A 26687-nucleotide genomic window follows, 5' to 3' on the forward strand; every position below is an offset into this window, starting at 1 on the left:
CGGGGGTGAGGCTTTCCAATATCGGGTTCTTCCATTCGGTCTAGCTTTATCACCCCGCATGGATGCAGCACTGGCTTCTTAGAGACTCCGGGGCATCCGCATTCTGAATTACATAGAGGACTGGCTGACACTAGCACAGTCACAAGAACTGGCATTACAGCACAGGAAAATCATCTCAGCTCATCTGGTTTCTCTGGGGTTGAGGCTCAACTCCAAAAAAAGCATCCTCTCTCCCACTCAGAAAACGACCTATCTGGGGTTCATATGGAATTCGATCACAATGCAGGCACAATTGTCTCCCACTCGAATCGAGTCCATTCAGAACACCCTGAGCAAAGTTAGGCTAGTCCAAGTTTGCACTGTTCATCAGTATCAACTACTACTAGGTCTCATGGCAACTGCATCCTCGGTGATCCCTTTGGGCCTTTTTGCACATGAGACTGTTTCAGTTGTGGCTCAAAGCCATGGGATTTCAACCAAGGGCCAATCCCCTAGGCTGATAATTGTTTTGCACCACATGGTACGTACCCTTTCTATGTGATTCAGACCCCGGTTCCTCACTTTGGGTCCCACTCTACTATAATCTAATTCAGAGATTATAGTCATCGTTCATAGTTATATCCTTTGTCATTTTACCGCGTCGTTCATAGTTATATCCTTTGTCATTTTACCGCGTTTCAGATTCTTCCGCTTTTTCTCCCGTTTCATCTGCGTGTATTTTACCGGTTGATGCTGACACCTAGCTAGAGTCTGTGTTTGTAGCCTTTAATCCTTAAACATCTGCCATTTTTAAGCACGCATCAGGTCTTCCCGTATTATTCTCTTATCGGGATTCAACTGCGCGCATATTCCACCTGTATCTGCGTTCTATTTTTATCGCGATTAAACTGCGTGTATTTTTTCAGCGCGCACCCGTTTTTTCTCCTCTGCGGTACACAGATTATTGCATCGATCTCAAAGCACCGCTTACCAAGAACAACCACCACCAACAACAAACAATTTTTTGAGGGATTCAAATCAACCTCAAAACACTCACCGCTCAGGAACAACGAACAATTTGCGGTAAGTCATGGCATCGGCTCATGTTATTTGTTCATGCATTGCATGTCACATGTTTAAAATAGCCTCCTCCGTCAGCAGTGAGGGATTCACTTGTGATAAATGTAAGGAATTAGTCAGGCTGACGGAGAAGGTTAATGAGTTAGAGACTCGCATCCGAACGCTAGTAGATGTCAGTGAGAAAGAGAAGCCGGTAGATACTGTTTCGGATGCGGGCAGTACAGAGAGCAACACACACACTTTGGTTCCGGCTATAGAGCCCCTGCAGCAGGGCATTTGGGTGACGTCTCGGCGGCATACTCGTTCAGCAAAGAGACACCACTCTCCCGCTCCTGTTAGGGTTTCCAATAAATTCTCCCCACTCAGTGATACACCCACTGAGAATCATATTGAAAGAGCCCTTGTTATCGGTGATTCTATTGTAAGGAACGTGGAAATAGAGACTCCAGCCACTATTGTTAATTGCATTTCGGGGGCCAGAGCGTCTGACATCAAATCAAATTTACAAGTGCTGGCTAATGCTAAACGTAGATTTTCTAAAATTGTTATCCATGTCGGCACTAACGATGTCCGGCTCAGCCAGTCGGAGATCACTAAAGATAATGTTAAAGAGGGGTGCAAATTTGCAAAAACGATGTCAGACACTGTAATATGCTCTGGTCCCTCCCTGCTCGTCGTGGTGACGAGGTTTATAGTAGATTAGTGTCACTGAATGGCTGGATGTCTGAGTGGTGTTTGCAGAATAAAATAGGATTTATAGACAATTGGAAAAGTTTTTGGGGTAGACCTGACCTGCTAAAGAGAGACGGACTCCATCCCTCCAGGGAAGGTGCCGCTCTCCTCTCTAGTAATTTGGCTCATAGACTTAATAATGATATTAATTGACTAAATGGGGCCCAGGTCAGGAAGCAGACAAATTGGTTAATCCGAACGTCTGCTAGCTGCCTTGAGACGTCACACAGGTCACATAAACTACAACACATAGAGACTGTATCACCTAGATATCTCATAGAGACTGTGTCTGTTCCACGAACTACGAAACACAATACCCTCACTAAATCATTTAGAAAAAATTTGATTAAGGTCAAACTTGAACAAAACAAACAAATTAAAAATACACATTATATAAAAATAGGGCTACTAAACATTAGATCTCTTTCTACCAAAGCACTAATTGTCAATGAAATGATTACAGATCATAGATTGGATGCGCTCTGTTTGACTGAAACCTGGCTTAAACCGGATGAATATATTAGTTTAAATGAATCTACTCCCCCAGGTTATTGTTATAAACATGAGCCTCGTCTGAATGGTCGAGGAGGAGGTGTTGCTACAATTTACAGTGAAGTTTTTGGTGTTACTCAGAGGACAGGATATAAATGTAAGTCTTTTGAACTAATAATGCTTAATGTGACACCGTCAAATACAAATATAAATAAAAAATCTCTGTCGTCCTTTACCCTTGCTACAGTGTATAGATCACCCGGGCCTTATTCAGATTTCCTTAGTGAATTTTTATCAGATCTTGTAGTTACTGTAGATAGAGCCTTAATTGTTGGTGACTTCAACATTCACATAGATAATGAAAATGATACATTGGGATTAGCATTTATCGATATTCTCAACTCTCTTGGAGTCAGACAAAATGTAACAGGACCAACTCATCGCCATAATCATACGCTAGATTTAATTCTTTCATATGGATTTGATGTTGATAATATAGAAATTCTGCAGCAGAGCGATGACATCTCGGATCATTACCTCGTCTCTTGCATGCTGCAATCAGCTAATGTTACTCAATCTACACCACGCTATCGTTCAGGTAGAACTATTCTTTCGACCACTAAAGATAGCTTCACTAATACTCTTCCAGATCTATCTCATATACTCAATAAACCCCAAAGCCCAGAAGAACTTGATGAAATAACAAAACATTTAAATGCAGTCTTCTCTAGCACCCTTGATGTTTTCAGCCCCACTTCGATTAAAGAAAATTAAAGAAATAAGCCCTGCACCATGGTACAATGATCACACTCATGCTCTCAAGAGAGCAGCTCGGAAAATGGAGCGCATGTGGAAAAATACAAAATTAGAAGTATTTCAGGGTGCATGGAAGGATAGTGTCTGTAGCTACAAACACGCATTCAAAGCTGCCAGGTCAGCATATTTTAGTAAACTCATAGAAAATAACCACAACAATCGTAGATGTTTATTCAGTACTGTGGCTAAATTGGTTAGGAATAAAGCCTCAACCGAACCAGATATTATGTCACAGCTCAAGAGTAATGACTTCATGAATTTCTTTACAAATAAAATTGAAATAACCAGAAATAAAATTGGAATTATGCAATCATCTGTCATAGCACCTCAGAAAACAGTGTCGAATAATTTCCCTCATGTGCAACTTCAATCCTTCGCTATCATAGGTCTTGAAGAGCTAACAAAACTTATCGAAACATCAAAAGCCACAACTTGTTTGTTAGATCCTATACCAACTAAGCTCTTAAAAGAGGTATCTCCTGTAATATCAGAACCTCTTCTTAATATCATTAACTCCTCGCTATGCTTAGGACATGTCCCAAGAAACTTTAAAATGGCAATTATCAAACCGCTAATTAAGAAGCCACAACTTGATCCTGGAGAACTTGCTAATTATAGACCGATTTCAAATCTCCCGTTTATGTAAAAAATAGTAGAAAAGGTAGTATCCTCCCAAATATGTTCATTTCTACAGAGAAATAGTATATATGAAGAATTTCAATCTGGATTTAGGCCTCATCACAGTACAGAGACTGCACTTATCAGAGTTACAAATGACTTGCTCTTATCATCTGATCGCAGCTGCATTTCTCTTCTAGTGCTTTTAGATCTTAGTGCTGCATTCAACATGATAGATCACGACATTCTCTTGAATAGGCTGGAGAATTATGTTGGAATTTGTGGAGTAGCATTAGCATGGTTTAGGTCATATTTAGCAGACCGCTACCACTTTGTCTATGTAAATGAGGAATTGTCAAACCAAAAAAAGTAAAATATGGAGTGCCACAGGGATCAGTTTTAGGGCCTCTGCTTTTCTCCATGTATATGCTTCCCCTGGGAGATATTATCAGGAATCGTGGAATAAGTTTCCACTGCTATGCTGACGATACACAACTTTATATTTCTTCAAAACCTGATGAGATTTCACAATTCTCAAAATTAGCAGAGTGTGTCAATGAAATAAAAGATTGGATGGCCAGAAATTTCCTTCTACTTAATTCTGACAAAACAGAGGTTCTAATTATTGGACCAAAAAACTCTAAAAATAAGCCACTAAAATATAATTTGACTCTAGATGGATGTACTGTTACATCATCTTCAACAGCGAAGAACTTAGGTGTTATATTTGATACCAATCTGTCCTTTGAAAATCAAATTACAAATGTTTGTAGAACAGCATTCTTCCACCTAAGAAATATTGCTAAATTAAGGCATATGCTCTCGGTTGCTGATGCCGAAAAACTAATTCATGCGTTCATGACCTCAAGACTAGATTATTGTAATGCATTACTGGGAGGATGTCCAGCAAGATCAATAAATAAACTTCAATTGGTTCAAACTGCAGCAGCCAGAGTGCTGACGAGAACCAAGAAATATGATCATATTAGCCCCATTTTATCATCGTTACATTGGCTACCTGTTAAATTCCGTATTGAATTTTAAATTCTGTTAACTACGTACAATGCTTTGAATGGTCTAGCTCCACAGTACTTAAGTGATCTTCTACCATGCTATATTCCAACACGTTCATTAAGATCGCAAAATTCTGGCCTATTAATAGTTCCTAGAATATCAAAATCCACTAAAGGAGGAAGATCCTTTTCATATTTGTCTCCTAAACTATGGAATAGTCTCCCAAACACTGTTCGAGATGCAGACACACTCTCTCAGTTTAAGTCTAGACTAAAGACTCATCTATTTAGCCAGGCATACACCTAATTTATCCTCCAACCCACAATTAGGCTGCTTTAGTTGGGTCTGCCGGAACCAGAAACCAGAAACACTGAGCATGATCTCGAACTCTGCAATAAATGAAATGGCATCTACGCTTACATCTTTTTATTTGTTTCCCTGTCTCAACCTCGGGACTCCTATCCTGAGGTCACCAGAACCGGCTGGATCCAGCACCATTCCTGCTTCATGTTGGACTCCACTGCTACATGTCGCAGAATGATGATGACTAAATGCAGCCGGTGCCAGCCAAACATCATTTCAATCTATTATGACGGACTTCAGAGGATGAAATGATGCCAACTCCAACATGCATCACCTCGGTCTATTTATGGACTACGATCTTGAAATGAAATGCTTAGACTAACTATTGCCAACAAAAGCCTTCATCAGCCAATTAACAAGGACATTTGCATCTATGTGAACTTCTGCAATTAATCAAGATGGACTTCAAAGACTTTGGTCATTAATCTTACAGTTCAAACACAATCGATGTTTAATCACTGACCCTTAACACTTAGTTTAATAATTTTAAACCATGATTTTACCTATACATAATTAATATTTACATTTCATTCATAATGTTAGCCAGAGGGAACTGGCCCCCACAGTGAGTCTGGTTTCTCCCAAGGTTATTTTTCTCCATTAATCTACATCTTATGGAGTTTTGTGTTCCTTGCCACAGTCGCCTACAGCTTGCTCACTGGGGTTATTAATACAACTATCATTTAATTATTTTTAAACACTATTAAAAATCGTATTTTATCTAAATTACACAATGATGATTAATCGACTTTATAGACATTACAGTTTTTATCGTCTGTTAATGCTGATATTCTGTAAAGCTGCTTTGAAACGATGTGTGTTGTGAAAGGTGCTATACAAATAAAATTGACTTGACTTGACTTGACTCTAGGTGCGTCTTACTGTCGCAGGTTGCTAACGACAGACGCCTCCCTGACGGGCTCACATATTCACAGCTGGTCACACCTAAAGTTGTTCCCAAAGTGCTAAATCAGCGCAGCATCTCGTTCCGTATCAGGGAATAGGTGTTACAGTTAAGTAACCCGTGACATTTTTGTCTTTCCTTTGAGTTCAACATTAGTGGGAAAAGCATGTTTTGTGTAAGGTTTGTGCTTTAGCGCCCCTTCATACAAATATCAATGTGCTGCTCTTTCATGTGTCTTTGGTTTCATCATGGTTCATGGCTTATGTGTCATCACATTTCATGAATCAGTGGATGTACACATTTTGCATTCATGGCAAATATATACAAGTGCCATAATGTAATATCTTAGTTGTTACATTGTTTTATACACATTTTAATAGATTACCGTTTCATGATGGTTTCCGGTGACCGTAACTGGCTTTCATTCCTCTTTAGCTATGATTGGATGATGTTATTATTTCAAAATACTCTATGCAGTTGTTTATAAAGTATTTAATGTCTGCTCTGTTAAATGGCATGCTTTAGATTGTGTTATTGTTATTGTTTCAGGGGTCTTTTCCTGACTTCTGGTGTATATCTATGGTGTCAGAGTCATTGATAAACTTGTTCTGGTCACATAATCAATGGCACAGTAACTCCTTTTATTTTCCAGAACAATATATAGCATTTATTTATTTATGTATAACTGTAAATTTCCCAAATGTCAAGATTTTATTTTTTATTTTTATGTAAAGGTTATGTTACCTTGACAATACCGACTCTGTTTCAAAACCTGGTAAGCTGCTTTATTTTCTACTGCCTACAGAGACAGCTGCCATCCTAACAGAAATGGAGTCATAATCTGATTTTAAGATCACATGAAGCACACAGGAGAACTGACTCACAATTGATTTTGATAGTTAATCTACCAATGTGAAATACATACATAAAATAATTTTAAGATTTACACAATGTAATTTCATTACAAAAATTCCATCAAATTGATTTGAGTAATCTTTAATCAAATAAATATTTACATTTTTAATCATTTAATTTTGTTTAACATTACATAATTCAATTTGATGGAATTTTGTTATGAAATTTAATGTGTAAATAATAAAAATAGGATGAAATATTTTATATTTTAAATATTCTTTTTATAATATTTGTATTTCATAATTAATTTTATAATAATATTTTTGTAGCATAGAAATAAAAATAATGGATAAAATGGTCATAGATACAAATATTTTTTGATGAGATCATTTAAATAAATAAAAGAAAATTCTATTGATAATTTTGGTATTGTTTGAATTTTTAGTAATTATGTAAGTATTAAGTATATGTTTAACCCAAGCATATACAGGTAGCTCTGAAAAATAATTAATTGCTATTTTTCAACACATTAGGCTATCTCAGATATACCATATACATATCAACATCCATAGAGCTGAAAGGGAAAAAGCACGCTATATTCAGAACAAGTAATTCACTGGTTCACTACTAGCGGCCACACGGGCAACACTGGGACAGTAGCAAGCAAAAGGAAACTTATAAAGGAGTTACTGTCAGTCTCTCACACATCATCTTCAACCCATCACCCCTCCATCAAAACTAGTGTTGTTTTTATGTGGCACACGAGTCACTGCTTCACTCACCCACCCCTCTCCTCCCTCCTCCTCCCCCACCACCACCTCCATCTCTCCTCTTTCTCTCTAACTATTTACACACTGTCCAGGGGCTCATGGTTTAGACGGCAGGCCTGGTCCAGTGGTGAGTGGCGCAAGACCCATTATCATCATCCCCCCTTCTCTGTTTCCATCCACCCCTCTTTGTTACCCCTCCAGAAGCTGCTTGCTTTTCTCTTTCTATCTTTCTGCTGCTTGAACTGTTGCTTGCTTGTTGCATTACTGGATCTGTTTCTCTAATGTCTCATGGTCAAGGACTTGTTTAGATCCTTGTTGAGGTTGTATCGGCATGACTTTGATATGAACTTGGTCCCTAGGCCTATTTTGGCTGTTGCCTCTTGCTATTTTCAAAGGTACCGCCCCTCAGTTCATTTCTCAACTCGTCAACACGCAAGGGACTAAAAGGGAAGCATGCCCAAACGCTTATAAACATTTCTCTCTCCCAAAAACGCTTTCTGTCTCTTTGAAAAGTATACACTTAGTGCCCTGTTAAAAAAAATAAACAGCTTAAACCAGCCCAAGGTGGTTTGCTCTTCTCTCAGCCTGGCCAAGCTGGTTACACTAGTCTGTTTTGATGGTTTTAGAGGGTTTTTGGGCACTGGTCAACTGGTCAGACTAGAAGAACAGATAGCCGACAAGCTAAACCAGCTGAACAGAAAGACCAGTAACCACTTTAGACCGGTTTAAGCTTCTTTTCCCCCAGCAGAGGGCTGTACCAAAGTGAATAATCTCTTCTCATTTCATACTGTCACAGCCCTCTATACCTCTATATACATTTAAACATGGCTGGCCTCTGTTGACTTTGAGCAAAAGAGCTACATTCAAGCTTTGACCTTATAATGTCATGCCAGGAGAGAGCATGAAGGGATGCAGCTGCATGAACAATGGTTACAGTATACTGTACAAATGGCTGAGAAGCAAGATATCCGAAAAAGCAAGATGTCTAACAGCCTTCTGATGAATACTCAATGTATGAATATGGCAGATGGTTTCTCTGTTAGATTTACTTGTTTGATTGTTAATTTCCCTTTAAATCAACAAACTTTGGATTTTTGTAGAATGTTTAGCAGATTGTGTCTCAAAAGATTTTAAAGATACTCAACCTCTTGGTGAGAGTGCTCTTAATTACAAAAGAGCTTAAAAATGGCTCTTTTTCAGCTCAGAAAAGTTTGTTGATCTATTGGTGTTTAACACTGACTTGTTTCTCTCCCTGTCTGATCCTATCATCCACCACCGTTCCCTTTCTTGAAGCTCACTCATGTCGCTCTCTCTGTTCATGTCCAAAGGGTCTGATTGGACCAGCTGGAGTTACTGGGCATGCAGGACCAAAAGGAGAAAATGTTAGTGTTGTTTTAACCATTTTAATATATTTACTATAATATGTACCAACTTGTCAATATGTACCATTGAATTATTAGATGCATAGACAAGGTAGTAATGCAGCCAAATTATGAAGTGGCCATTACACCAGTCAGTTAGTCCACTTAGACCATGGTCAGCATATGCACCACATGTTTTTGTCATTATGTTTTTACGTTTTTCTGTAGAACTGCATCCCTAGGGGCATTCATACTGAAAAAAGCTAGAAGCAGCACAACAATATAACAGGATACACGAGACGTGCTTTTAACAGAACCGGTATCTAAAAAACCCTGGGGAACAAAATAGGGAGACAAGCCACAACGTCAAAGACGCAAAAACGAGTTTGTTATGAATGGCACCTTATGACACCAGTTATCTTTCTTAGAAACTGCTGCTGTATAGCTCTTTCAAGATCTGTTGAACATTTGTAGCAATTAAGAAAGAATGTGGCACCGTGATGAACAATTGTAACATAGTCTACAAACCTGGAACTACTACTTTGCCATTTGGTTATTACAAATGAATCAAAACCCTTGGAACATCTGCTAACCAATCAGAATAAGTGAATAGGTGGCAAAATTTTGAAGCTCAGAAAATCACACAATTCAGCAAAAAATTCACGAATGTGACTCCAGTGGTTAAATCATGTCCTCAGAATCGATATGATCGGTGTGGGTGAGAAACAGCTCACTTTCACCTTCTTCTTCTTGTGTTTTGGTGATTCACATTCTTAATGCATATCGCGCCCTACTGGACATAGAGAAGAATTTCAAGCAAAAAAGGACTTGAATATTACATATTCTCTCCCACACCTATCATAGCACTTCTGAAGACATGGATTTAACCACTGGAGTATTATGAATTATTGTTACGCTGACTTGTGTTTTTTGAGCTTCAAATTTTGGCATTCACTTGCATTGTACTGACCTACAGATCTGAAACATTCTTCAAAAAAGCATAATTTTTATTCTGCAGAAGAAAGAGTCATACACATCTGGGATGGCATGAGGGTGGGTAAACTATGAGAGAATTTTCATTTTTGAGTGAACTATCCCTTAAAATATATTGGAAGTGTGGTTTAGTGTCTAAATATGCTTTGGGGCACTGCACTCAAAAAAACATTTTAGCCTATTTTTAAGATGTATCCATTTCAATTTAATAACACATTTCCATCTAACTGAATTGCCTAATCTTTAACGAAATAAAATGTATAAATCTTAAAAAATAGATATATTAATTACATTTTCTTCAAGACTATTCAATTAAATTAGATGTAAATTTGTTATTAATTTTAAATGGATACATCTTAAAAAATAGGCTAAAATATTTGTTTGAGTGTGTAAAGTATATCCACAACCAATTATTTGCAATACAAATTAGATTGCATTATTTTCACATGCATAAACTAGCAACAGCTAATGCATTGGTATAAGGTACAAAGTTTCAATGTATTACAGTTTAACATAATGATTATATTTGATATACTCTACAGGGGGAAAAGGGAGATATGGGAGTAGCAGGACCAACTGGGCCTCAAGGCATCCCTGTAAGTCCTAGAAAACATTTAACATACTTAAACATTTTCAAACAATGTCCAGTATAAGTTCCCTTAAAGGAAAAATAGACAAATAAAAATGTCTCTTTCCCATTCAGGGTTTAGTAGGACCAGCAGGATTAAAAGGAAACCGGGTAAGATTATAAGTGCCTTCTTGAGTGTATGTTTGTACAAAATGTTATTGTAACTTTAAGGGACAATAACATGAATCCACTTTCTTCAAATAAAGGAATGGAGGGGATATTTCTAAACCAGCATGATTCTGCTCAAATTTGATTAGCTTATGTGTATGTTAGCATATTTTTAAATCACATGTTTTGATTTGTAAACAAGTATTAATATACAGTATTTTTGAATTGTCTTTGATTGATATTGGATGAGCAGAAGCATGCTGGGTATAAGAAATTAGAATGATACTGCTCAATGCTAGAAAATGAAGATATGTTCATCATGACAGATTTAATTAAATGTTAGGGGTGTAACGGTTTATCATGGCACAATACATCGCGGTTCACAAATGTGACGATGCCCTTTGTGGATATGAGACTTTTTTTCTTTATTATTTTAGCGTCTGTTCTATACAAAATGCCAACATCCTAAGCCTGCTAAACACAGGCATATAAATGGAATTTGCATCATTGCACACAAGTAAAATATGTAAAATATGATTTCTGGCTAGCAGGCACAGGTGTTGTATGATGAGTTCGGCTAAAACTGCAAAAACTGAAACCAGAAGTGGGAGATGCGCCTTTTTCAGAGTTTTAGTGATAGTGCCATATTAATCTACAATATATAATGCTGAATATTATGTAGGCCTATAATAATTATAGTGGGGAATATTACATCCCAATGTCAAATATCCTGTCTGATTTGATTTCACAAGTTCATTATTACAGTCAGGTCCATAAATATTGGGACATTGACACAATTCTAATCTTTTTGGCTCTATACACCACCACAATGGATTTGAAATGAAACGCTTTAACTGCAGACTTTCAGCTTTAATTTGAGGGTATTTACATCCAAATCAGGTGAACGGTGTAGGAATTACAACAGTTTGTATATGTGCCTCCCACTTTTTAAGGGACCAAATGTAATGGGACAATTGGCTGCTCAGCTGTTCCATGGCCAGGTGTGTGTTATTCGCTCATTATCCCATTTACAAGGAGCAGATAAAAGGTCCAGAGTTCATTTCAAGTGTGCTATTTGCATTTGGAATCTGTTGCTGTCAACTCTCAATATGAGATCCAAAGCTCTGTCACTATCAGTGAAGCAAGCCATCATTAGGCTGAAAAATCAAAACAAACCCATCAGAGAGATAGCAAAAAAATTAGGTGTGGCCAAATCCACTGTTTGGAACATTCTTAAAAAGAAAGAACGCACCGGTGAGCTCAGCAACACCAAAAGACCCGGAAGACCACGGAAAACAACTGTGGTGGATGACCGAAGAATTCTTTCCCTGGTGAAGAAAACACCCTTCCCAACAGTTGGCCAGATCAAGAACACTCTCCAGGAGGTAGGTGTATGTGTGTCAAAGTCAACAATCAAGAGAAGACTTCAGCAGAGTGAATACAGAGGGTTCAACTCAAGATGTAACCCATTGGAGAGCCTCAAAAACAGGAAGGCCAGATTAGAGTTTGCCAAACAACATCTAAAAAAGCCTTCACAGTTCTGGAACAACATCCTATGGACAGATGAGACAAAGATCAACTTGTACCAGAGTGATGGGAAGAGAAGAGTATGGAGAAGGAAAGGAACTGCTCATGATCCAAAGCATACCACCTCATCAGTGAAGCATGGTGGTGGTAGTGTCATGGCGTGGGCATGTATGGCTGAAAATGGAACTGGTTCTCTTGTATTTATTGATGATGTGACTGCTGACAAAAGCAGGATGAATTCTGAAGTGTTTCGGGCAATATTATCTGCTCATATTCAGCCAAATGCTTCAGAACTCATTGGACGGCGCTTCACAGTACAGATGGACAATGACCCGAAGCATACTGCGAAAGCAACCAAAGAGTTTTTTAAGGGAAAGGAGTGGAATGTTATGCAATGGCCAAGTCAATCCCCTGACCTGAATCAGATTGAGCATGCATTTCACTTGCTGAAGACAAAACTGAAGGGAAAATGCCCCAAGAACAAGCAGGAGCTGAAGACAGTTGCAGTAGAGGCCTGGCAGAGCATCACCAGGGATGAAACCCAGCGTCTGGTGATGTCTATGCGTTCCAGACTTCAGGCTGTAATTGACTGCAAAGGATTTGCAACCAAGTATTAAAAAGTGAAAGTTTGATTTATGATTGTTAATCTGTCCCATTACTTTTGGTCCCTTAAAAAGTGGGACCGTTCACCTAATTTGGATGTAAATACCCTCAAATTAAAGCTGAAAGTCTGCAGTTAAAGCACATCTTGTTCGTTTCATTTCAAATCCATTGTGGTGGTGTATAGAGCCAAAAAGATTAGAATTGTGTCGATGTCCCAATATTTATGGACCTGACTGTATTTAACAGGATAAGCATGCACTTCCATTAAATACTGTATGTATTTTTGAAAATAATATTTAGTTAACCGAATTGTGAGATGACATAATCGTTACACCTTTTTTAAACATGCTGTACATTCCTATTGCAGAACATTATATTTCTTAATAGAAATTATTTTGCTAGATGAATTGCAAGAAATCTCTTTGAATTGCATTTGTTATTTTCATAAATATATGCAGTGGACCAAAAGAATATTTGGACACTTAAACCACAATTAAAATAAAATTAATGACATTGTATAAGATAGAAACTATCCAACAGACAGACAGACAGACAGACAGACAGACAGACAGACAGACAGACAGACAGACAGACAGACAGACAGACAGACAGACAGACAGATAGATAGATAGATAGATAGATAGATAGATAGATAGATAGATAGATAGATAGATAGATAGATAGATAGATATGCTGTTTATAAAGTATATATTAAGATAGCACAAGCAGGCTTTTCAAGCAAAGCTTGTTAGGTTAAAAATAAAACTACTTCAAAGTAAAGACCAAAAAAAAAAAGATATTTGTGCACTTTAGTTAATGTGATGAACTACTCTGGTTCCTCTGCCTGGACACCTGTATGAACTTGAGGGGAGCTAACTGGTTTTGAAAAAAGGTCCAGCATTATTTGTTTGCAGATGCCATTTAGTGAATTCATATATTCTGGAAATTCTGGATTAATTCTACAGAAAAAACTTTTCTAACAGATAGCATTCCAAAGTGCATGCTTGCCATCAGTTTATCACAACATTGGCATATGTGATGCTAAATAAATTTTGTAAGTTGCTCTGTATAAGGTCTGCTAAATGCCTTGATTGTAAATTGAAATATACACAGATCAGCTACAACATTAAAACTACCTGCCTAATATCATGTAGGTCCCCCTTGTGCTCTGACCTGTCGAGGCATGGACTCCACAAGACCGCTGAAGGTGTCCTGTGGTATCTGGCACCAAGACATTAGCAATAGATCCTTTGAATCCTATAAGTTGCGAGGTGGAGCCTACATGGATCATACTTGTTGGTCCAGCACATCTCATAGATGCTCAATCGGACTGAGGTCTGGAGAATTTGGAGGTCAAGTGAACACCTTGACCTCTTTGTCATATTCCTCAAACCATTCCTGAAGAATTTTTGCAGTGTAGCAGGGTGCATTATCCTGCTATAAGAGGCCACTACCATCAGGGAATACCGTTGCCATGAAGGGGTGTATGTGGTCTGCAACAATCATTAGGTAGGTGGTATGTGTCAAAGTAACATCCACATGAATGCCAGGACACAAGGTTTCCCAACAGAACATTACCCAGAGCATCACACTGCCTCCCGCGGCCTGCCTTCTTCCCATAGTGCATACCGTTACCATTCACCAGGTAAATGAAGCACACACACTTGGCCGTCCAAATGATCTAAAAGAAAACGTGATTTATCAGACCAGGCCACCTTCTTCTATTGCTCCATGGTCCAGTTCTGATGCTCACGTGCCCATTGTAGGCGCTTTCGGCTGTGGACAGGGGTCAACATGGGCACTCTGACCGGTCTGCGGCTACACAGCCCCATACGCATCAAGCTGTGATGCACTGTGTCCTGACACCTTTCTATCATGACCATCATTACATTTTTCAGCAATTTGTGCTACTGTAGCTCTTCTTTGGGATTGTTAAAGACAGGCTAGCCTTCGCTCCCCATGCGCATCATTGAGCCTTGGGCTCTCATGACCTTGCCGCTGGTTTGCCAGTTGTCCTTCCTTGGATCGCTTGTGGTAGATACTAACCACTGCATACCGGGAACACCCCACGAGACCTGCCATTTTGGAGATGCTCTGACCCAGTCGTCTAGCCATCACAATAGTCACTCAGATCCTTACGCTTGCCCATTTTTCCTGCTCCCAACACATGAAATTCAAGAACTGACTGTTAACTTGCTGCCTAATATATCCCACCCCTTGTCAGGTGCCATTGTAATGAGATAATCGATGTTATTCACTTCGCCCATCAGTGGTTTTAATGCTGTGGCTGATCGGTGTAATTGCAGTGTGGTTTAGAGTCTAAATATGTTGCTGGGACACTGTGTAACTACAACCACTGATTGCAATACAAAAAAGAGATCACATTATTATAGCACACCTGACCTAGACAAGCTATGGCTTAAAATGCTAATAGTTCAAATTGAAAACAAGAAGAAAAAAAACCTTCAATGTTTAAATTAGGACATCTGTATCTTTGCTGTCCTATGCTTTTTCCCGTGTCTTCATCCTCCTAGAATGTATGTCTCTCTCCTATTAACACTAATTTCTTCAGTTAATGACTGAATGTCTCCCACCTTGAAAGTCAAGACATGTCAGTGCTCCTCCCAGCATCCTCCACTGCTGATATATAATTAATAAACATATACTGTAAAAAGTAGGATAAAAAAAAAAAAAACATAAACCCCAAGAACTATCTTATTGCCACCATTTGATCATTCTATTACTAAACTGGTGCCCAGTTGAAGTTGTCGTGGAGGACCCTTGGACACAGTGCTGTTTTTACTCTTGTCCTTTCCTTGTCTTCCTCTCTTTTTTCCACAGGTCTTCCTATATCCCCTTTTCCTCCCCCCGCACCTTGGCCTGTGTCCCGTGTCTCTTTTTGCTGAGTCGGGCCGGGTCGTACTCCCTGGCCTTCTCCTGCTCCTCCTGCATCCTAACGTTGTAGCCTGGGTTAATACTCCTCCTCTTCCTCACCTCTTACTTTTGTTTATATCCTTCACTGACCTCCCTACCAGCCTGCTTTTATTTCCCCACAATTATTTAAATGCACAGTTCTTACTGTTCCATGAAATCCTCATCTGGGAGTGTTTTGAAAAAGCACATAATTGATGAGAAATGGAATTATGTCAGTGTAGATTTCATTTTTATATCCTGATTAGAGTTCAGACACAGTCTTAAGGAATCAGTATTTGTCAAACAGGATTTGAAAATGAGCTGCATGTTGATTCATAATGTAATTCCACTTTTTCATACTCCATTTAATGTTACCGTAAAAGCCATGATGAGGTCTCTTTGGAATTTTAGAACTTTGTATTGTAGTTTGGATAGATACCAGTTTCGAAGAGTTATGAAGCGTTTATTTAATATTTTCCTTCCCAAAAACCTTTCAACCTTGCGTGCAGACTTAAATCATGAAACTCTTAAAACAAAGGACCAAAATGATTGCAATTAGTAATAAAGAAAGGATCTCAATTATAAAGAATAAAGATGTAGTATAAGTAATAATTTTTTGTGCTTTTTAAACTTTTTGTACATTAGTCTTTGTAATCAAGTTTTTAGAGTTAAAGGCTCAAATCTTCTATTTAAAATAATTTTAACATTTCATTAAAATTTCATTCTAAACATACAGTATATGTAGACTTTATCTTTTCATTATTCTGTTTTGTCCTTTGTATGGGACTGAGACTATTTCAAAATGTATAGCTCTGAGTAATTATATCCTCATTGAAAAGTTTTACACTAAGACATTTTTACACATAAGATGAAAACAGTAGCCTTATTCTACGGGTCACTTCATGGGGGTGGACATGTTGAGATCACATGACCAGGACAGTCTCATGACGAAAACATCACCATTGCGACATTTTACCTGCATCATGAAAATGTAACAATTCGGTTAACTAAATGTAATTCCGTTCTCAGTTTGGAGGATTCTGTCACAGGCTTGGCCAGCTTCAGATTTATTTTGTGTGTTTAAGCGCAATGTTTTATTATACTTATTTTAGTTCAGTTACATTACACTGTCATATTGAAGTTTTCGATACTCCAACTCACCCATTAACCTGTTATAAACAGTATAAAACATGTAACAAGCAGGTAAATTTAGTAACAATAATTTTAGTTACATTACACTATAATATACTCCTAAACTTAATTGTTTCTCAACCATATAAAGATCTAACAAGCAGATAAAAATGCAGTCACTATAATTTATTTAAAAAAAAAATGACAAAAAGCACTATAAAATTATTAAAAATTTTCATCTGAAACCATGTGAGGAACAGAGTGAAATTCAACATTTTAATCGCTGATATTCTTCCTCTCCATGAAGGCAGTCACATCCAGACTGATCTCACAGCAAAATCTGACTTTTCTTTAGCTTAAATCTATCTGTGCTTTCCGAAATGAGAAACACTATCCCCAGTGGCCAAATTTGTTGGAGTTGTTTGGCATATAGGCACGTGTGAGCTCCATTTTTCCTGGGAAATGTCCATGGAGGGGTGCTTAAAGCCAGATTTATTTTATAAATTGAACCCCCCCCCCCAACCCAAACCTGGTTTCAAACCCAGGTCTCCCATGCTGCTGACTCCATGTGCTTTCAGTAATGCCTCAAGGCAAGGTAAACACACTGGAGCCAAAGAAAAATGTCTGATGGGAGATGCTGCTTGTCATTGCATCGGCATATGACCGATCCTAGGGTACTAGAACTCTCAGAATCAACATGACGACTTCCCGAGTGATCACGTTGTCACATCTCATTCAAAATTATACATCTAGTGTCACAATTGGTTAAAAGACACACTAGAGTCAATTACATTTGACATCAGTGATATTTGTAATGTTTGTTGAGGTGGCAACATTTTAATGTTTAAATGAGTCCAGGCCGGGATCTGACTGTTACAGCGAAAGGAAATGCTAATCCTTAAAAAAATACATACATTTAGATCTGTTCCTCACACAAAGTGATCACAGAGCCTCTGATGATCTGGAACACAGCGTACAAATAAATAATTACTTTTATGATTTACATTTGTGTCCCACAACAATCAAAATGAAAATGAAATGATAAAACAAGAGTAAATAATTTCAGTATTTTCAATTAATTTAATTTTGAAATGTAGCCCTTGGAAAAGAGCTGAAATCCTATGACATTTGAATATGTCATCAGAGTTACACTTAAAATTCATACCAAGGTCGACGTTTCGGGGGTGCAAATGTAACAGGAGCCTGCTGGAACATGATAGCTTTGCAGTGTGTGTAAACCTCACTTCCCTTGCCTCAAGATGCGCACTAGTGACTGATTCTAGAGGCTGTAGCCTTTAGCCTCCTCGTTAGCACACCTGCCTCCCATGCCGGTTGACTCTGGTTTGAATCCTGCTCGGAGCAGGTCGAGCAAGACCGGTTACACAAGCAGCGTACCAAGGCTGATATTGCTGGTGCAGGCAAAAAGTTGCTAAAATTACATATCGTTCTAAAAATATTTTGGAATAAGGTATTTTCAACATTGGCATCTGTAACTTAACTACGGTTGCGTTTCCTGTACAACGATGTAACTCACTGTGTAAATACCATAGTATGATGCATCATTGGAGTAATGAACTAGCTAGTCACGACTGTTTCCAGAAACCCTAGTAACAGCAGCTGTTTAATGGAAGAAAGCTGCTGAAAACAGGAAATTTACATGCACTGTGTAATGCAACAGACACATTGCGCTTCAATAGATGGGTTTTCCTTTACATCAGACTTTGGTGTTCTCCCGAAGCACATGCTCACTCTTCAAAAACATAAATGCCATCTAAGCGTTAACATGGACACATAAAAGCCGTGTTCTCCGACAGAAACTGAATGTGATAAAGTGCTTTCTCTCAACAGCCTTTAATCCTTTAAATGGCTGCATTTCTGTAAAACTCCAGAATAAGCCTTTTTCTTAAATTTATGTAAACGTAGTCCAATTGTTGACTGAAGGAAAGATATATATGGAATGAAAGATATAGAAGCCTCAGTGAAGTCAAATGATTTCCTCACAGCAAACTAAGAAGGAACTATGCTTCTAACCACAAATAAAGAGCTGTAGTTCCAACATCACAACTGTGATATGCTGTTTGCAAATGTTCGTTGGATCTATGGTTTCAGGAAGCACCAAGTTGTTGAACTATGATGGTAGTGATGGTACTTGCGATCATAGTTGGCTAGCGATGTTTGGGAAATGCACACTTTTGCGTGATGTTGCATCCACACCAATAGGAGTTAGTGCAAAGTCCAAGACCACTCTCATATCAGCCAGTGCAATAAACAAAAACTGTCCATCTTGAAAATTAATTACTCGTTATAAAATTACTGACTGGTTTATAGAAATACAAAATACAAGAATATTGAAGATTAAATAATAAATAGAGAAATTAGAGTCTGCACTCTAATCACATTGGCTGATTTCCTTCCTCCCTAACACCTCCACTTAAACCTCCTTAATTTATACCAACACTAATTGTAGCTCCATACAAAAGCACATTTACTTTTAGAATGTCTCTTAAAGCTTCCAAAAGTGTCTTTTCTCACCAGTACTGCTGTCGTAGACTAGGTGGACTAAAGTCTGACTTTGTTGAATGCACTGTTGTTTGCAGGGGGAGAGGGGCAAGAAAGGCAACAGGGGGGCCAAAGGGGATAAGGGAGACCAAGGAGCCCCAGGATTAGATGCCCCGTGTCCGTTGGTATGTCTTTCGCTCAACGTGCAGCACTAAGGCAAAAGGAGACTTCCCGAAAACCATGTCTCCTTATGTCTTTGCGTAGGATCTCACTAACAAATACCCAGAGCAGTTCTGGTCCAAGTCTGTGAAATATAGCATACATTCTTAGATAGAGAATTTGTAAATGGGGATTAGAAATGGCTAGGCACCAGAACTGTCAATGGGATTTTTTCCTTTCAAGGATTGATTGACAGGAATACGGTTCTGCTAAACACAGTAGAATGGAACCACTAGTTCAATAAACCGGTTTTGGATCTTTCCACAAATAAGATGCAATGACCTTGCATTAGAGGCACAAACCCATTGCATTTGTGTTGTGATAACTATTAGAAATATTAAATAAACCATTATCTAACATTACAATTACTTAGTATGCAGATAGTTTAAAACATTTAAATGTCTATATCCTCCTCCCCAACCATTAAGCCCTGTTTGTCAGAGTTATTGTAAGTAAAGTTTATCAAAAACTAAAAATCTACATTTAATCTCATCTAACTAGGCACTACGGAGTGGTGCTGTAGCTTAATGAATGCTAAACATTTGCATCATAGGTTTTTCATTTAACTTTTTACATTTTTTTTTTTATGTTAATTTAATGTTTATTGCTACAAAATAACAAAAACCACTCGAATCAGGTATTTAAAATGTATTTAGGTATTTACCAATGGTAAGAGATTGAATAGTAAATAAAACAGTTCACCTCCTGAGGTTTACAGGTACATTTTCTACAGGTTAAATATGTTTCACCAACCATTTGCTGACAAAGAATAAAAATAGATTTTTGAGAATTTTAGGCCCTATTTTGTACCTTATTTGTGGAGAGTGCCTTATATTGTCTTATTAAACTACGTGCAGTTTCCAGTACTGTGGAGCCAGTAAGCCTGTTCCTGTCAGTCTCAGGCCCAGTGCAATTACTCTGGACCAATCAGATGCTGGGACAGAGCGGCCAATGCAGGGGTCTGGTTGGACAACAGGATGTTTATATGATTGATTTCATGAACAGGGTTTCCGAGGCTTTAAAGGGGAGAAAGGTGAACCGGGGCTGCCAGGCCTGGACGGGCTGGATGCCCCGTGCGCTGTGGTATGCTGTTGCCTATCCCTTTCTTTATTCAGCATGCTTTCTAGCTTCCTCAACCCATGACTTTTAATCACCCAATGCTTCAGCACTTGCCATTTAAAGAATGAAGAAAAAATTAAGTTATTCTTGCATGGTATCTCAAAAAACTTCCCTTTGCATGTCCTAATTTGTGAAGTTTAATTATTTGCTTTTTTAAAATAAGTTTTCTTTAAGCTTGTGGGAACAATCAAAGAAATTATCTGACAAACCGTTTGTTTGTGTCTGTTAATACTTAATTTCTTTGCAATTTTAACACTTGCTTAACATTCTGTGAAAAATATAGAAACTTCGTAAAGCAAAGTGTTGGCAAAACAACCTTACTAAAACTATTTCATGTTTACCATGATTGCATGCATTCCATGTTCATGTCACTTGTTCACAAATTCTGTATTCTCTTGCATTCAGTATTCTCTAACTCTTAACTTTTATAACCTATAATATTGGTTTATAATCTCTGTCATTAGTTCCTTTGCATGTACAAGTCACCACATGCCCACTTCAGTCCAGTAAATGGGGCACCCTGAGTTACCATCTTGGCTGATAATTTTTGAATGGATACAAATTTACCAAATTAAATTGTCAAGAATTCAAACTTTTTCCAGAATTTAAGAAGCCTGGTACATCTCTGTATTGATTGATTTATTGATTGATTGATTGCTTGGTTCATTGATTGATTGGTTGATTGATTTATTGATTGCTTGGTTGGTTGGTTGATTGATTGATTGATTGATTGATTGATTGATTGATTGATTGATTGATTGATTGATTGATTGATTCGAGGAAATAACCAATGATATGTTTTTAGAGTCACCCTATATAGTATCCTATATTTACTGTATATGTGTGGATGCAGTCATTTTCCTATATTACACAATGTAAATGATTTATTCCTTTACTCATCACTCTTCTTCTATCTCATTTTAGGGTGATGATGGTCTACCAGTACCAGGGTGTTGGAATAAAGTAAGTGTTTACTATTGATTATGTTAACGCATTGCATTTGGAATAATTGCATCCGATCCATACCATCCCTACTTGATAAAACTCATGGTATGAATTAATGATACGGGGGTATAGATCCAATCGTACTAAATTAATTAGAAGTCTGCTATGATCGTTTCGCATGTTATTTGAGCAACCTAATCTCATAGAATTACTCATAGAAAAGAATGACAACATTTTTGCAATCTGAGTTTTACATGCCGTGTTCTATATTTCGCCGTAGTTTCCTGGTAAAATGAACTCTAGAGGTGCTACAACTGTGCATTTTATTCACTTTATTCATAGAAATGACCAGTACAATTGTTGATCATGACTTTATAAACACTTATTTTTCACACTTATACTCACTCACTGCTTTACAATATCAGAACACTTTTACTATAACGCATCATTTGAAAAACGCTACATTTCAACGCTTGTATTATAGACCCGCCTACATCTACACACTTATTCCAATGTGATTAGCTTGCATGATAGTTCACCTGATTGACTGTTGGACTCGAGCCCAACCAAGCACACAAGCTGACACGTGAGACAAGAGTTTCACAGAAGCTACTCAAAATTAGCTTCTGTGACAAATGTGTTTTTTATGTTGCATTTGCTTTTAGAACACTATCAGCTATGTTTAGGTGTTGATTTAAGGTAAAGATGTCTGTGTTGTTCACCTCTCTTTTGCTTGTTTAGAACACGATTGGTTAGGTTTAGGTTTATGCATCTTAAAAAACCTTGTCTGATTACGACACTATTTTACTCATTTTTTGGCGCCCTTCACTGGACATTTCACTGGGAAACTACAGTGAACGTGTAATGAAGCACGTAATTTCATTTTGTAAAAATTTTGTCACGGTAATGTAATTTTCATGAGATCAAGCTTGATTTGAGATTTATTTGTGATTTTACCCTAAATATTTGATAGGATAAACTTCCACTTGCATGAATTGGATTTAACATGTGGTCTTTTTGCCTCTTGTTTTGCAGTGATGTTAATTCCAGAATGCCACGTGTGATTGTAAATAGAATATTTATTTTTGTACTTTTTTTTGTCATTGGTCCGTTATATTGATGGAAAATAAAATACCATAAACCATAAAAAAAAGAAAATACTGGCAGGACTTTTGTATAGATTGTTAATTTTTTACTGGTAATGTTGTTTATGTAATGGACTTAAAACTGTACCTATGCATATGTCAAAATGTTTTGGTCAAGGAAGAAATATACTGTGGCTGCATATGCATGATATTTGTGCATTATGTTAACTGATAAGTGCCTATTAACTTATTGTATCATGGTGTTTTAATGTGTTGTTTAAAGACCACGCTGCACTGATTAGTGGGGCTGGAGTTGTAAATTGGCCTTGTGTGTTAAGAGGAAACCCTTTGTTCTGAGATTAACATTGACATTGCACGACACACCACACATAATGACCTTACACTGTAACTGCATATGTTTACTGAAAAGTAAAATGACTTATTTCAAAGTCTAATATAAAGATGCAGTATAAATTATCCAGTCTTTTAATTTGATATGCTTTTCATTGCATAAATTATAAGCATTGGCACAGCATGACTTGTTTAGTGAGTATTTCAATCTCTTTTCTGTCCACATTTGCCTTGCAGTTGCCATTTTTTGCCAAAAGAAAAGCTTTGTCTAAAAAAAAAAATCCATCTGAATTCCAGTGCTTTTCCTTTCTAGGGTTTTTGTGTATATATATTTCTATCGGGAAGACACGCAGGCTTGAGTGAGGTTTAAGATGCCATTTATTTGATGAATGTAAATCAGAAAAGTAATGTCTCTCTTTGGCGTAGGCCCCGTCTGGCGGTCCGAGGTAGTTGTACTCGGAACCATCATATCCTGCCGGAGATAGGAGGCAGGGGCGAGGAGCCTACCCCCGTTCAGAACGGGCTCAACTGGTGGTGGTGGGGTGGTGGAGGTTGCCATGTTAGCACACTGAAACAGCAATGTGATAGATTGTGAGCAGACTTATAAAGCAATGGCTTACATGCGATTGGCTAGGAATTACCCAGCTAATGATGTGATGATGTACAGCTGCTAGTCTTCCCGCTAGAACTACGCTGCACTTCCATATATGTCGCATAGACAAAATATTGCCCTTTAAGCAGTTATTTTCTGTTTATTCATATCTCTTACCTTTAACGGTAGAGATTATTTCATTTGACATTCTTTTTTGTAATTTATCTCATATATTGCTGCTCACTTTTAAGCACATCTTTGCGTTCGCTAATAAGTGTCTATGCCCAGTTTTACCTCAACTATTCAGAACATATGAAGAATCTAGCCAATGAAGTTAGCATTATAAACATGACATTTTCATTATATTTAGTCTAATTCCCAGGAAATAACAGGGTCATAGAAGATGGCCCCTAGCTATGGTTTTGTTTTGTGTCCATTCAGTGTTGAAGTCATTAAAATAAAGGATTGTGTAGGATTGCTGCTGCTTACCATAAAAAGCTCTGTTTGTGTTCTGTTTTGCCAGTTAATATTGAGTTAATCATGGTTTGTTATCACCTGTCTCTATAAACTCTTTATCTGTCTGTGATACCTCATACTAACATGTGCCTTAATGCTTTTACCCTGCCAAAGTAGATCTGAGACATATCAACAATAATGTCAAAGAAGCTATGTTGTCTACACCAGGATTATAAAAAATAAAAGGCTGTAAATATTGTTTTAAGCCAAACTGTTTCGTAACAATTGTGTTTTATTCTGAGTGGCTTTTTGATTTTTCTCCTCAAGAATTCGGATTTAACTTTTCACCCATTTGTTTGCATGGTATTGACATGTGGATGTTTATAAAGAGACTAAGAAAAATGAACACCCTCTGGCTGTTCACATGGTGCAATGTGTATTGGTGCATGTTATTTTGATTTGCATTTGGTGAAAAGTGACAACTGCATCCATGGATTGGAAGCATCACAATAACTGACTGTCGAAGAACAGGTATTCTGTGCAATGGTAGGAGTTTCAACATAACATTTCATTGTGAACATGATGTCCCATGCATGTTGTCTGAGACTTGTTCCACCTTTATGTCATGTTAAGAGGCAACGTGTGTCAGTCCACTACAAATATCTATTGTTCTTTCATTTAAAGGGTCAGAATCCGTTCCAGCTAGCCAAGAAGTAACACTGCCATGAGATCCACATGGTTCTGGCGATTTCCGACGCAAAAACTTGAAGAGATTTTGGGAGATCTTTAAGTTTGGTGTGCTCGATGGTGACTGTTTCAAGGTTTTTCCTATGCAACCATCGTGTAGTTCTGGAACACTCCATAGGATGGCAGATGTGAGCAGACTGACTGAATGATTAGACTGCACAAGGAATGTTCTATTTCCTTTTTTTTTCTGTCTTTACGGAAAAGGTGATGACACAAATGTAGCCTGTCGTTTCACCAAGTTTTACACTCTTTTCTTTTTCCTTTATATTGTTCACTATGTGAAAGACAACATTTTAGCACATTTTGTTCCTTGATAGTTACCATGTCATTACCCTATTATTACTATTATTCATGTTTAACACCAGCAACTGTGATCAGAGAATTCAGCGCAGCTCACTAAACATACATATGACGTCTGAGTATCCGCTTGTTTCCCGAAGAAAAAAAATCTTTGAGGATTCCTGGTTGAAACTGTCACTGCCTTCTGTTGAGAGTTGCAAGTAGAATGCAATCTCACACTAAGATTTCTACTTGCGTTTAATACTAATATTTAAATATTTAATATGTATGTATATAATGGTCATACTTTGACAGTATAAACTGAGTGCAGTATTACATTTATACAATAGAATACTGTTTGTGCTTGAAAAAGTGGCATAGTAAACAAATATGAATTAACATGTTTGCATACAGGTATATTTCTTTAAATCAGGCAGCAACTATTACTGTAACTAATTTGAAACTTTCAATGTAGCAACATCTTTAGGCTAATAATGATTCTCCTAAAAGTTACCTGGAAGAAAATGATTTTTTAAATAGCCATTTGGGAAAAGGGCATTTTAAGGTGTTGCACCGTGAATGCAACATTTGACTGTTGTAAACAGCTTAGACATGTTAATACTGACACAATGTATATTTTACAATCCCTTTGAAATGAAACAACTGATCAGTTTGTTTGGGAAAACCTTCTTGGAAAGAAAAGCTGTACTCTTTGGAATTTATAGGGCAGCTAAAGCATTGCAAATGTAAACTGACAATTACATGTTGGGTTTTTAATTTATTGCTGGTTTGTGAAACTTTAGATAAACTTTTTGTTAATAGTTACTGTTTATTCCTATGATTACTAAGAGTAAACCTTTTTTTTTTTGACTTCGCTACAGAGGGTGCAAGGGCTGAGCAGTCTCACTCTTGCCAAGCTCTTTTTAGAAGCTTTGAACAGTTGAACATGACTGTTATGACAGCTAATATCAAATGATCAAGATTCATACCACTCACTGAAACAGAACTGCTATTGGGTGACATTACCACATCAATCATACCAGGGTTTTTATGGAAAAATTATGTTTCATTTCTTTTCGCTATTGTGACCTGGTTCAGTGTGTGTGACATGGTGTCACATGTACCAGCAGATATATTCTATTGTTTTCCTTTATTTTTAATCTTTTTGTGTTTGTTTGTTTGTTTGTTTGTTACCTAAAGCAAGCATTCCTTATTTTCTCACTATATTTCCTACAAAAGAAAAAAAGATTTAAACAAATGTTTTAAATTAGATTTATGAAATATGCTTAACTTTGTGAAGTATAAGTGAGTTTAATAAATGACAAAGCAGATGTAGTTGCTTTGTAATTTACCAAACTGTATTGTTGAAAACGAATGAATATTGTTTACTAAATTGATATTCCTCGTAAGTTTAATTGAATACTTCTCATTAATTCTGAATTCATAACGTGTTCACAATTTAAAGATTATTCAATTCAATATGATGTAAAATTGTTACACAATTTAAA

At 37.4% G+C, this 26687-nt stretch overlaps 1 protein-coding gene across 1 annotated transcript in view; it reads left to right on the top strand.

The window, feature by feature from the left end:
- Nucleotides 1–26687, top strand: part of LOC127617956 (collagen alpha-1(XIII) chain-like) — a 91237-nt gene extending 64550 nt beyond the window's left edge. The window contains exons 36-42 of the mRNA XM_052090144.1: nt 7715–7750; nt 8952–9005; nt 10520–10573; nt 10681–10716; nt 19485–19571; nt 21649–21687; nt 24838–26687. Coding sequence (XP_051946104.1) covers nt 7715–7750; nt 8952–9005; nt 10520–10573; nt 10681–10716; nt 19485–19571; nt 21649–21687; nt 24838–24870 — 339 coding nt within the window. The 3' untranslated portion in view covers nt 24871–26687. The remainder of the gene's footprint in view (nt 1–7714; nt 7751–8951; nt 9006–10519; nt 10574–10680; nt 10717–19484; nt 19572–21648; nt 21688–24837) is intronic.

The sequence above is a fragment of the Xyrauchen texanus genome, chromosome 24 (genome assembly GCF_025860055.1).
Source record: "Xyrauchen texanus isolate HMW12.3.18 chromosome 24, RBS_HiC_50CHRs, whole genome shotgun sequence".
NCBI lineage: Eukaryota > Metazoa > Chordata > Actinopteri > Cypriniformes > Catostomidae > Xyrauchen > Xyrauchen texanus.